General features: G+C 35.1%; 3 protein-coding genes across 3 annotated transcripts; 2 read left to right on the top strand and 1 right to left on the bottom strand.

Annotated features, from left to right (window-relative positions):
• Window positions 1–199: 199 nt before the first annotated feature.
• Window positions 200–3584, bottom strand: LOC123320492. The gene is made up of 4 exons (XM_044907825.1): window positions 3252–3584; window positions 3044–3174; window positions 2834–2926; window positions 200–1010 (listed from the first exon to the last, which is right to left on the bottom strand). Exons 1-4 carry the CDS (start codon window positions 3328–3330, stop codon window positions 321–323), a joined length of 993 nt encoding a protein of 330 aa, XP_044763760.1. The 5' UTR covers window positions 3331–3584; the 3' UTR covers window positions 200–320.
• Window positions 3585–4224: 640 nt separating this feature from the next.
• On the top strand, window positions 4225–5985 carry LOC123320491 (connectin-like). The gene is made up of 2 exons (XM_044907824.1): window positions 4225–4390; window positions 4489–5985. Exons 1-2 carry the CDS (start codon window positions 4388–4390, stop codon window positions 5977–5979), a joined length of 1494 nt encoding a protein of 497 aa, XP_044763759.1. The 5' UTR covers window positions 4225–4387; the 3' UTR covers window positions 5980–5985.
• A 96-nt stretch (window positions 5986–6081) lies between these two features.
• LOC123320493 (leucine-rich repeat and immunoglobulin-like domain-containing nogo receptor-interacting protein 3) lies at window positions 6082–8648 on the top strand. The gene is made up of 2 exons (XM_044907826.1): window positions 6082–6255; window positions 6850–8648. The coding sequence occupies exons 1-2, from the start codon at window positions 6239–6241 to the stop codon at window positions 7649–7651; spliced, it is 819 nt and encodes a 272-aa protein (XP_044763761.1). The 5' UTR covers window positions 6082–6238; the 3' UTR covers window positions 7652–8648.
• Window positions 8649–14271: the final 5623 nt, after the last annotated feature.

Raw genomic sequence — 14271 nt, 5'->3', positions numbered from 1 at the left:
GAAAACTTAAAATGGCTCTATCTTTTTATCAGGGCCGAATCAGAAAAAAATGGTATAGGAAAAAAGTGCTTCTTTTGACCTCTAGAATCTACTGTTGAAATATTTGTACGTATCAAAGACTCACCCTGTTAATTATTATACATGCTCGCAAATTTTCCACTTTTTGAGCAGTGTAGATGAAAAAAAAAAACACAAATGTGTAACCCAAAGTTTATTTTGAATTATAATTCATATGGAAGCATTAAAAAACATATAAAAACCGATCAATCAACAGCTTTCAGACTGTAGAATCATTATTACATAGCCTCAAACATCCCTTCCTAAAACATCCCTTTCGGTTTAGCATTCCCCTGCAGACGTCTGTATAATTTGAGGCATTCAGGGGATTTTCTGTCGCAATCGTAAGTGAGAACGTCAAAACCGTTTTTTCTGCTCCTCGTCTTCATACCGGAGGGGTAAAAAATACCGATTTCACCCCCAAATTTCTTATACTTCCTAGTCAAACACCTTCCAATCTTGATCTGCCCCTGGTCGACAACCCTGCCGACGTGGTATATCTGCGTAGCCCCCTCATCGTCCCACCCTATTCCACCCTCAACGAAACAGCAGCACTCGCGCAGCTTCTTGCAGATATCCTCTATCATATCATCGCAATCGCAGGGTTCATTCTTCCCAGGACAACGCGTGGGCGTCGGGGGGCGTTTGGTCCTTCTCGTGGTGGGACGTTTCGTCCTTTTGGTGGTTGGGGGACGTTTAGTTTTTGTCGTGGTGGGGGGACGTTGGGGTTTCTTCGTGGGGAGGCCTGGGGGGCCTGCTGCCTCGGGACACTTCGTGGGTTTTGGAGATGCGGGTGGTTCCGGTCTGCATTTGGAAGGGCAGGTGGGCTCGCAGTCTGTGGGACACTTGGGGGGATGTTCTGGGCACTGGTGATCTGGACAGTCGTGGTGTGGGCAATCGTGCCATTCTATGGGCATCCATTCGTAATTGCTGCGATCTGTCACGTGGAGAATCTGGAAGGAAGGTTTGGGTGTCGAGTATGAGGACCATATTTTGTTCGTGTGTGTGTGTGTGAGATGAGCTGAAAGGTAAACCCCTCGATATGGTATGGTCTGCGATATTGAAAAGTTGATTCAAGTACGAATAATGGGAGATCTGGGAATATTTCATGTTACCTCAGACAAGCTGGCTGCAGGAAACAATGGAGTTCGGAACAATCATTAAAACCGCATATTAAATCGATTAAATTCATAACAAAACAGCTTTGTATAATGAATATTCATCATCCATGAAATAGCTGACAATATCTCCATCGATAATTGTTATTGCTGGTATGGATTACTATGCTATAAAACGCTGTAATTTATATACAAAAAAATACTGAAATTCATCGAAAATTACAATTTTTCCTTCGTCAAAAACAAGATTGTCAATTTAGAAGAACTCGATCTAAATATAAACTGAGCGTATTGAAAATTTCCGATGGTTTGAAGATATCAGACGAGGATTTCATCGATTTTGAACCAGCTTTGAAATATCTAGATTTATCTGGGAACGATTTGGACTAAATACCGATGCCAAGAGTGAAATCTGAGATACTTTCCCAGAAACAAAGTATTTTCTATCGTCTTTATGCTTTGGATTTGTCGAAAAATAAGTTCACTAATATCTCCTTCGTCCAAAACAAGATTGTCAACTTAGAAGAACTCGATTTAAGCCAGAACAGATTGACTGAAGTACCTCTAACTTCTCTGTCACACTTCGTAGGCCTGGAAACACTTCTACTCAAGGAAAATAATATAACAGGATTCCAAGTTTCATCAGGATATACAAATATCTGGATTTGTCTGGGAATCATCTCAGAGATCTCCTTGGCTTTGAAAAACTGGTAAATTTGATGGTTCTCATCGTCAGTTACAACGACCTACAGATACTGCACTCCAATTCATTCAAAGATGGGATTTGGAGTCTGGAAAATCTCCATTTGGACCACAATAAGATCGAAGATATCAGTGAAGATGCCTTCGTATACTTCCCTAATCTCAAAACTTTGAAACTAAATGGTAACAGATTAACCAACTTGAAACAAGGAATTTTCACAGTTTTGACTAGGCTAGAATCTTTAGATATTTCCAATAACTTTGTAACCACATTCAACGCAGCTTCAATCGTCTCCCAGAAGAAGCTAATTTCGCTTAATTTAAGAAATAACCTGATTGGAAGTCTAAATTATACGTTGATCAACCAAGTTGCACCATCTTTGACGGAGATCGATGTTTTGGAGAACAATTTCGATTGCATTTTGTGCATGTAAACCACTGATATGAATTACTATGCTATAAATACTGAAATTCATCGAAAAATACAATTTTTCCAAACAAATATTTGTTTATTCTCGACTGGACAAATATCCCATCTGGTCCTTATGAAATATTCCTTATTTCTAGAGGCAAAAATTGCCTCTGAAGAATATGAGTATGGAAAGCTTCCACACCTTCTATTCTTCCAAATTCACCTTCTTCATTTTTGAATTCGTTCAGTTGAGGAAGTTATATAATCAGAGAATAGTGAGTTGGTCAATTTCGAAACAGTCAACGTGCATTTATTTGCGATAACAGCTTTGTAGCCAAAATTGATTCGAATGCCAGGAAGTTGCGACAAACCAAGATTCACCGTTAAAACCGCAACTATTGCTCTGTCTACTGTCGATTTTATCCAGAAGTATCCACGAAATCTCTATCAATCCTGCAGGACAATATTTCAAGGGTAAATTTCACTCAATCAAGTTCCCATTGGTTCTACATTAGTATCAGAGCCAAAAGGGAAGAAAACTTACCTCTATACCATCAGTATATCTTTCCACAGTCTTATTTTCTCCATACATAGAAGCAGATTCCACGTGATCATTAAACAGCTGAGCTGGAACCACCTGCATCAAAAAAAATCAGATTCAACCAACAGTTATTCAAATGGAATCTTCACAATAGAATACCACCAAGTTAAAAACATTTGTGGGTATTGTATATAGTGGCGAAAGTCATCTTACCCTTGACCATTTCTTGTAAGGGACTGTTACCCTTGCGACAAAGGTCCTGCTGTAATTCTTCGGTACCCCAACAGGAAAAGCAGACCTTGGATATGCCCCAGTTGCCACGTAAGGTTTCCAATAGTGGTTCTCTGAAATCGAGATATCATCAATTCAGCCCCAAAACGAATTCGGGAGAGTGATTTTTTGGGTGCAAGAAATATCTTACTGGGTAAACACTTCCTTTTCTTGCTTTGGAGATTGGGCAATGACCAAAGTGTGAAAAACAATATGAACGCAATGTTCATCTTCGGTTTGTTGAGAAAACTGACTGATTTTCAGTGAACAACAGCTTTTATTTCAATGACTGCCTGCGTAAGAATAAAATCATTGATCGTAGTGAATAGGAAGTGTAAGATTTTACGTGAATCATTTTTTCTATCATTTCCTTGGTTCAATCTGAATCTTATCAGATGGTATTGTTTCACCTGGATTTACCTCTGTCATAGAATGAACAGGAATATATACAGAAAATCAACAACAGTTTACTGAGGGAAATATTGAATTAAAAATTGTGGAAAAAATTGTCAAATCATCATGTGAAAGTCAAGTTCTTCAAACGATGTTTGTCTTATCCCAGGAATTTTGTCGTAGATGTACGTTTATCACAAGGTACAAAAGTAGAATGTGTTTCTATTCCTGTCCATCCTAGTCCGAGACTATGATGAAGTAATAAAAGATTCTAAAAATATCCCTAGATCCTGTAGGAGTGGCAAGAAAGTCATCTATTCCATAGGATTGGTTTCTTTCTAGATGTGAGGCGTGTCCTGAATTTATAGGAAATTCAGATGCAGAATAGGGTGATTTTCTGTTGTTGAAACATCGAATACACATGGTGATTGATACAAAACGTCCACCAACACAACTGACCTGAAAATTGAGCATTTTTCTGATTATTTCAACTTTTTTTTACTAAACTTGAAAGAGTGAATTTGAAATTTTCAAGACGAGTTGATTTTAGCTCTTGCCCCTCCACCCCCAAGAGTATATCAGCACTTCTACTAGGGTGAGAGTGATTCCAAGCTACATTTTACGTTTAACTTGGAAGGTTGCAAAACGCATATTAAACTCTTGATAATTAATCCACAATCCATATGAAGCCCTTACGTAACACTTACCACAGATATCTACCTAAACATTCGTATCAAAATATTCAAGGATATATCTGCAAAGCTTTATCAACAAAACCAGGTCTTCCTGTTATGAAATATTTTTAAGACAACGGCACAAAACAATGCTCTTCTTTTAGTCATTATCAGTCTTTCGAGCAGTTCACTTACGTTCCCGAAACAGTTGTACAAAAATATGGTAAGTTTTTCTTCATTTGAAAACTCTATTTCTCTAATACTGAAGATCTTTTGATTATTCTTCCATCCAATCACTGAAGTGCCACCTCTAAATTGCAGGCAACTAAAGCGATGTTCTTCTTTGTGTCCATAGCAGCAACGAATTGTTTCAATATAGAAACATACATGGACATTTGGTGCCAAGAACCCATCAAAACCATCGACTTATACTCCTTCACCTCCAAAACAACCAGACACTTTTACACGAAGAGTTTAGAACACCGATGCGGTCTATGGATTAAACATATACCCAACCAAATTTGGACCCCAGATCTCACGAAAATCTTCAGAACATCCTCCAGATATAAACTGAGCGTATTGAAAATTTCCGATGGTTTGAAGATATCAGACGAGGATTTTATCAATTTTGAACCAGCTCTGAAATATCTAGACTTATCTGGGAACGATTTGGACTATATACCGATGCCAACAGTGAAATCTGAGATACTTTCCCAGAAACAAAGTATTTTCTATCGTCTTTATGCTTTGGATTTGTCGAAAAATAAGTTCACTAATATCTCCTTCGTCCAAAACAAGATCGTCAACTTAGAAGAACTCGATTTAAGCCAGAACAGATTGACTGAAGTACCTCTAACTTCTCTGTCACACTTCGTAGGCCTGGAAACACTTCTACTCAAGGAAAATAATATAACAGGATTCCAAGTTTCAGCAGGATATACAAACATCAAATATCTGGATTTGTCTGGGAATCATCTAAGGGATCTCCAAGGCTGTGAAAACCTGGTAAATTTGATGGTTCTCATAGTCAGCTACAACGACTTACAAATACTGCACTCCAATTCATTCAAAGATGGGATTTGGAGTCTGGAAGAGCTCCATTTGGACCACAACAAGATCGAAGATATCAGTGAAGATGCGTTCGTATACTTCCCTAATCTCAAAACATTGAAACTGAATGGTAACAGATTAACCAACTTGAAACAAGGAATTTTCACAGTTTTGAATAGGCTGGAATCTTTAGATATTTCCAATAACTTTGTAACCACATTCAACGCAGCTTCAATAGTCTCCCAGAAGAAGCTAATTTCGCTTAATTTACGAAATAACCTGATTTCAAGTCTGAATTATACGTTGATCAAGCAAGTTGCACCATCTTTGACGGAGATCGATGTTTTGGAAAACAATTTCGATTGTGATTTCTTCGAAAATATGTTGTCGTTCTTCAAGCATACGAATATAAATATTCCAGGTGGGGAAGTATGTATCCCTGTAAAAAAAGATACGAGTTGTTGTAATATCCAAGAAAAAACCATTTATTTAAATTCTTTCTCAGACACAAAGATCTCACCACCAATATTTGATCCTGAATATTTGATTATGAATAGAACATCTTATAATATGTCCAGCTTTTTTTCGTCAATGGAGACAAAAACTGAAGCTTTGTTGAGGTTCATTTTTTACCAGTTTGCCTTCATTGTTTCAGTAACTTTGTTAGTTTTTGTAGTCTACGTATATCGTAGTTTTGGAAAAGTGGTCATTAATCCAGATAAACACCCTCCAGAGCTACACAAGATGATACAGTCGATCTGATATATTACTTCCAGCTAAAAAATTCGCGATTTAACAATTACAAGAGTGTTGTTCCTAGCTTTGATTCTATAAATAAAACTGAATTGTCCAATTTCGCATACTCTAACCTATTGCGATTCGATTTGAATATAGTTCGATATTGTCTATTGTTTCTGGACATTCTCAGGTCATGCAGAATTAAAACTATCAACCTAGGGACTGTTTGAGTTGAATTGTGAGTTAAATTTCGATAGTCTACTCTTGTTAGACCTGTAAACCGATGATATTCATCGCTATGTAAGTATTATTCGAATTCTTCAAGTTCATAGATCACCACATCGATTATGGTAGTATTAAATTTATATGCATAGGGGTCTCTATTATTCATTTGAACTTTTCTGTATGAAGATTTGGTTCCACTGAATAGGTTAATGAAGACTCTGTTGTTTATGTGATGAACCTTTTTATTGTCAAAATAAATTTTTCAACAATGTTTCTTTTTGTTACACCTACAATTCGAAATCTGTTGTTCTAGACAGAATTCAGATTAAATTAAGTTTCTGAGAAAGAATCATTTGATCAATGTACAAACTCACCAGGGAAAAAGATTTTAGTTTAAAGGGAGATGACTTGAAATGAATATAATGATTGTTTGTTCAAAAAAGAATTGTTTGTATATATTCGCTTAGTTCTTTCTTACATAAGTTCACTTTGTTTTGTTTATTTTATCTATTTTTCTTATACAATATGCTTTTCTTCAACTTTTTGTGAACCAGATTCAATATTAAACCCATGACGATATATTTTACAACTTATTTTATCGTCCCTGACCTAAATCTTCTTTATCTCAGTCCACTAGTGGATTTTATGTCAGTTTTCTCATTTTTCCAGGTTTTCTCTAACCTTAAACCTTCTCTTGCTTTTTCTTCCACCCATTCTCTGCCAACCTATAGAAGAAACAGTTCTTTTGAAAAGTGTCGTGATCTCCAACCATTCAGGACCATTGAACGAGCATAGTCTTGGAACCTACTTTGATAGAGTTGGAGATTTGAAGATAAAGAACAGCAACATCAGTGATTTATCAAAGGGTACACTGAAACTCTTGTCTCAGTTGCAAAATTTGACGATATCAGATTCGAGCATACAGAAAACTGAGGACGATGTATTCTCCAGTTGTTGTCCTACGTTGAGGGTGTTACGAGTGACAAACTGGAAGGATATGGAAGAAGAGGATCTACGAGGGATCGGTACTTTGCCATTGGAGACACTCAGTATCGACCATCAGAATTTAACGCAACTGGGGGAGGATATTTTTAGGAATACCAATTTGAAGTGTCTTTCCCTGGATCATAACAACATCAAATATTTGTCGAACGCTGTTTTTGACGATTTGTACCAACTGGAAGAGCTGTCGATAAGCTGGAACGACCTGGACGAACTGCCTAGGGATGTTTTGGCGCCTTTGAAAAGGCTTAAAACGCTCAAGTTGGAAACAGATAGATTCAGCAAATTCTCCTGGGTAAACCTAACCTATCTTCCAGAGTTGACCGAGATTTATTTGACGAAGAAACAAATGGTGGAAGTCAACTTGTGGGGTATCCAAGAAAAAGCTCCAAAATTGAAGGATGTATACCTGGTGGGAAATGACGGAATTGTGACAGATGAAAATGAGGGTCCTACAATACATTTTTAAAGAGAATATGCGAATTGGACGTTTCATGTGACCTTAATGTAGATGGTATCATAAAAATCAGGAAATTAACTTATGCTTGTAATTTTTATCCTGTTTTCTTTTAGAATCACATCATTTGTTACTATTTTGAATTCATTTTCTGCTGAGATTAATTTTCGAAAGCAATTTCATTTTCATCAAGTATGATTTAAAAAAGAATTTTATTCTGAATAAGAAATTCAAGTGGGCGCATTCACCAAATATATTGAGTTGAGCATTTATCCACCTATTGAGACGTGTGTTAGCTTTCCATTCATTATTCAAATCATTAAAAAGAATATTCAATATTTTCTGTTGGTGATCATGTGTAATGTCTAATTTTTTCAGTACAGAAAAAATTTAATCTGTCAGTGAAGAAGTAAATATGTTTTTCTCTTCTTTTGAGACGAGAATGAATGAAATTTTATGCTACCTCAAACAGGTTTTCTGATTTGATTAAAAGAAGATGAGCTGAATGCTTCGTAAATACATATTATGAATAATTTAAAATATCATTTAGACCATCTCATTTGTTATTATTGAATATTATATTTAGCTCTTCTACTCTTCATTGGAAAAATACTTGCTAAAAAACTAACCAATTCAGTGAATTCTCCACAGTTTTTTCTTCGTTGAAAATTCCAAAATTGTTGTTCATCTTGAATTGAATCTTCTGATTATATTCTTCTGTTTGAGGAAGTTTGAGGCTGGTAGTTACCGAAATACGCTGTAGCCAAACTGGGACCAATAAAAAACAATTAAGGAGACCTTAACATTTAGAAGAATGAAGAAGTTATTAGGTTCTATTAAGTCTAGCCCAGAGGCTTCTTCTTTTGTACGATAGATATAAATGCTTGAAGAATTCCAAGCAGCGTATTTTTTTTGGCTTGTATTATTCGCTAATTAACTCGATGATTTTCATTTTAGTTTCAGTTATGGTATAATTGAATAAGATGAGAAGATTGATAGGTTTTTTTAGGAAAGTAAGGAGTGTTCAACTATTCATGTACCTATTTCTGAATTTAAATTCTAACTATGCTCTCTATTTTCATCAATACTTGGTAAGAAATCAAGTGAATGTTGTTGAACTTCTTAACTTCAGTCAATTTAAGAAAACTGAATAGATATAACTGGTAATATATGGAATTTTCAGTATTTTTTGATAGTTATATGTTTCAAAACGAACTGGATATAAAATTATGTTTCACCTCAATTTTCTCAACAGTCAATCAGGGATAGTAATGATAATTTTCAAATTTATGATACCAAACACCCAACATATCATCCATGATTTCAACACGCCATAGAAACAAATTATAAACAACCGATATAGGCAGGATTATAACAAATTCGTGTTGATTTAGAAATATAACATGCCGAATTAAAGATTCCACATGAATTATTAATATATTTCAAGAGAATCCGATGGCAAAATATCAATTCTACACAATTCACGTTTATTATGTCAATGGATTCCATTGTTAAACCGATTTTTTACGGTTACATTAATAAATTCGAATTGTATGTGCCAAATTTCCATTTGTGAGATAACAATAAATTTGTACTTTATAGATGATTTTAGATTGCTGAAACAGCACATCCTTAGATTGATATTGTTGTGTTCGCATTGTCCTACAACTCATTGTGTTTCAACATAGGTCAGGTGAATTTGGAATGTCTGAATAATATGTTGAATATGTTGATTTTGAGTCCAAACTCATGGTTTTCCTTGAACTTTGTATATAACGAAAAATTGCTACCACAAATATCTAGAAACGCATCAGTAACTTTCATCTAACAATTATACAGGGCGAATCTTTGACTCTTACAAGTATTTTAACAGTAGATTCTTGAGGTCAAACAAAACACTATTTCCTATACCAAAGGAAAAAGTGTTTCTTTCGACCACAAGAAGCTACTGTTAAAATATTTGTACGAGTCAATGACACAACCTGTATTAGATGAAGATATGGATCGATTCAATATTTTCTAATCCCCAATACACTTTCTAAGTTTCTTCAAATGAAAGAACGAGTTTTTTCATCCTGACCATAAATTTCAAGAAAGTAATCAATCATTTTGAAACACTCGTGAAAAGTACGAAGATATGGCTGCCCGAAAAACAGTCAACGGTTAATTAAAAGCTACAAAAATGTACGAATCGTGGGAGTATATAGATCGAGCATTTTTTCACTGGTAAACCCACGCTTCAAATGAATTACCTACCATTAAATCCCACGCAATATAGAACACAATCACAATGGGATCAAGTATCATAAAAAGTATTTGCCTAATCGATTTTGGCTACTGTATATTTATTTATTCACATTCTCTGCCATGGAGTGTTGTTTTAGGCGCCAAATATTCAAATAATTCGTTTATTACGAAACCTCCACTTGGTGCAGTGTTGCAATGTCGATTGGAATGTTTGATTAAGTTGAAACAAGATATCATAAGGAGAAATTGCAAGAAAACATCCAGAGGATCTGTCTATACAGTAATAAAATCACTGAAACTGTTTCCCTGCATGGTCCATCAACTTCTGTTCTGGTCCTTCTCAAAAAATATTGTGTATCTTTTATATATTTTTGTTTTTCGAGCAATTTTTCGAACGAACACCATTCCAATCCTTTGAAGCCCTAAATTTTTCAAGTGAAAGATCTCTAACCTCCATTGCGAAATTGAGCCCAGTACCCAAATCTTCTGTTTGCCTACCCGCGGCTAAACACGCAATTTGACAGATGTCATTCATCAAGACGTCAACGAAACAACGTAACAAAAGATAATCTATGCATATTCGAAATAAAAGAACATTACGTTTAATGGTGATCAGCGTGATACCTTATATTTCCTCGATTTGTTTGGTAATTATCCTTCTATTCAAAGTTGGAGATGATGGAGATGTGAAGAAGTTTTAATTAAACGATTGAGTCACGTTTGTTTTGTAGTTGTTGACTGCATTTTCACGAAGATGTGAAAAATTGATCAGGATGCTATTATTTTGCTGTACTTCGATAAAAAAGGAACAGGATTATAGTGAGAGGAGATTTTAATAAGGATCAACAAAGCAGATCTTTTCAATATACATATATTGATATTTTACGACACCACTCTTTCTGTATCGATTGAACATTGGTAATTAGTTATCATGACGTCTGTCTGTGTCATCGTGAAAGAATTCCCGAAATAAAAATAATTATCCTCGAGATTTTCATCCTGTTTTGTTGATAAAAAACTGTTCACGGATACCAAGAAACTTCGTTTTCATAATAAACGTTTTTGTGGCAATAAATCTCTTGTCGTTATCCACTAAATTATACCTATATAAGTAGAATATTCGATTTTAACCTTGTTCAAGAAGATGTACCTATTTTCGTAGTCAAATTGGATGAACGTGGATATTATTCATCAAATATTTCGAGGTTGAAATTAGAAGAAATCGATTCAAGCCTACTGATTGCCATTGTTTCACACTGGTCTGCATGTTTTCATGAAATTCCAACAGATCTGCTCATCTACGTTTCATAAAAACCGTTTGAGCCTATATAGAATGATGACATATTAACGTCACTTCTCTATCGAAACAAAAATATTTCAAATTATACATAGGGAGAATCAATTGAGTGAATGATAATTCTCACGAGCATCAAAATTCTTGTTAAGACAGATGAAATTACCGACATAATGTAATATAGTCGAGCTAACGATTCAACAAATGGAATTTTAACACTACGACGAATTTTTAATTGATATTTAGGCAATAGAGCCGCTGAATATTTCAAATTGAGATTTAATGAGTCGTAAATGGAGATCTAAGTGAAATATCGTTTGGAGATCGGTCAAAATGAGGATTGGGATTATATCGTAATAGAGGTTGCGAAACAATATTGACGAACTATTAGTAGAAGATCGAAAATTATTGTACATCGACTAGATTTATTCGAGATCTGTCCATTTGATAGAAAAATGGTACCTATAGGAAAAGCAGATTTGAAAACGCAAAGTTTTGGCAGTTTGTGATGTTGATTTTGTTGCCTTTCCGATGTGCTATGTGAAAAAATTGTGTCTCTGTGAAAGCAGAACATTTTTTAAAATCTTTTTTGTGACATGTAATGTTGCACAATAAACAGTAATGTCTATCATATATAATACTCGAAAAATGATCTATGTGGTGAATTCAGAAGTGACAACAAGCTCTGAAGGCTGTTGACTTCAGCCTGTCTTCGGTACTACCACCGATAATTTCACTTTGAGCGGTTTGCGGTTCCTCGAAAACAAAATTAAATGAATAATCTTCTTCGCGCATGTTTCAGGTTGATTAAAATGCATTATTTGACCGAAATTGCCAATAAACAATCGGCGAAAGCAAATAAGAATGCTATAAATTTTGTTATTACATAAACAGCCATCTTATATTGAAGGTGGGTATGCCAAAAACGTGTTATGGGAGAGTATTGGGTTACAAGTCCTCGGGAATTATTAATATTTTTACTGATGTTGAGAGAACACAACCGCATTTAGGTATTTCAGAGATCGGATTATGACGCCTGAGGTTCGAGATGTTATGTGATTGAAATTTCACGCTTATCGCTTTTAATTTCCTCGAAAACTAACGTGACGAATGTCAAACTGTCCATTCACACCCTGTATAGGAGATAGACAGTGTTGTATTTCATCATAAACAGTATCTACCTTTGAAGGGCTTGCCTGCTGGTGTCATATGGTAATTTTTGGTAGATAACGCCACAACAAGATGCCAATTGTTCAATTTCTTCGAAAATAATCGATTTCTCATCAATTAATTGGAGGAATAAACTGTGAGGACTCTTGTTGTTTGTTTTTTAAGTCATATTTCAATACCAACGCGTCATTATAAATTTTATTATCGATCTGACTTGTTTCGAGCTTCATTCTTCATCAGAAACATCGATGATCACTTATTATAGACTATCAACGTATTCTTGGAACAATTTCCCATGAATGCCATTCGCATATAATGCCATCAATGACGTAATGAGCGCTATTTGTCACCGCCATCTAGATGAACGCTCGGGAATACCGAAAACAATGTTAGAATAATTTTGAATAAATCGCAGATGTATCATAAAAATATCGAACAAGACGCCATTTACGAGTTTCTCGAAGAACAGCCTTGGCAAGGACGTCTTTCATTGTCGTGTGAAACGAGGCTAGAGAATCCGAGCTTCGATCGAAAACGGAGTCAGATATCGTCGGGAACTGCGTTTATGAACGATCGAACAGGATTTGCCATTCGTTCTACACGATCCAGTTAGGAGGACATTAAATTGGGGAACTTCTTCCTTCCATTCCCTCTAATTTGAGCCCTGTATAGAAGAACCGAAAATAGAGAATAGGAATCTATTGAGAAGATGATAATAGAGAAGAAGAAAGTAATGATAGAGAAGAAGAACTAGAAATAGAGGAGAGGAGATGATAATAGAGAAGAAGAAACAAATAATAGAGAATGAGAACCAAAACAGAGTAGAAGAAGATGATAAAAGAGAAGAAGAAACTAATTGTAGAGAAGAAGAACCAGAAATAGAGGAGCAGAAGATGATATTGGGAAAGAAGAAACTTATAATAGAGAGGAAGAACCAAAATAGAGTAGAAGAAGGTGATAATAGAGAAAGAAAAACTGATTATAGAGAAGAAGAACCAGAAATAGAGGAGCAGAAGATGATAATAGAGAAGAAGAACCAACACAGAGTAGAAGAAGATGATAATGGAGAAGAAGAAACTAATTATAGAGAAGAAGAACTAGAAATAGAGGAGCCGAAGATGATAATAGAGAAGAAGAACCAAAACATAGTAGAAGAAGATGATAATAGAGAAGAAGAAACTAATTATAGAGAAGAAGAACCAGAAATAGAGAAGCAGAAGATGATAATAGAGAATGAGAACCAAAACAGAGTGGAAGAAGATGATAAAAGAGGAGAAGAAACTAATTATAGAGAAGAAGAACCAGAAATAGAGGAGCAGAAGATGATATTGGGGAAGAAGAAACTAATAATAGAGAGGAAGAACCAAAATAGAGTAGAAGAAGGTGATAATAGAGAAGGAAAAACTGATTATAGAGAAAAAGAACCAGAAATAGAGGAGCAGAAGATGATAATAGAGAAGAAGAAACTAATTATAGAGAAGAAGAACTAGAAATATAGGAGCCGAAGATGATAATAGAGAAGAAGAACCAAAATATAGTAGAAGAAGATGATAATAGAGAAGAAGAAACTAATTATAGAGAAGAAGAACCAGAAATAGAGTAGCAGAAGATGATAATAGAGAAGAAGAACCAAAACAGAGTATAAGAAGATGATAATAGAGAAGAAGAAACTAATTATAGAGAAGAGTAACCAGAAATAGAGAAGCAGAAGATGATAATAGAGAGGAAGAACCAAAACAGAGTAGAAGAAGATGATAATAGAGAAAAAGAAACTGATTATAGAGAAGAAGAACCAGAAATAGAGAAGCAGAAGATGATAATAGAGAAGAAGAACCAAAACATAGTAGAAGAAGAAACTAATTATAGAAAAGAAGAACCAGAAATAGAGAAGCAGAAGATGATAATAGAGAAGAAGAACCAA

Source organism: Coccinella septempunctata, chromosome 9, assembly GCF_907165205.1.
Source record: "Coccinella septempunctata chromosome 9, icCocSept1.1, whole genome shotgun sequence".
Classification (NCBI taxonomy): domain Eukaryota; kingdom Metazoa; phylum Arthropoda; class Insecta; order Coleoptera; family Coccinellidae; genus Coccinella; species Coccinella septempunctata.
This window is presented reverse-complemented; position numbering and strand designations above follow the sequence as displayed.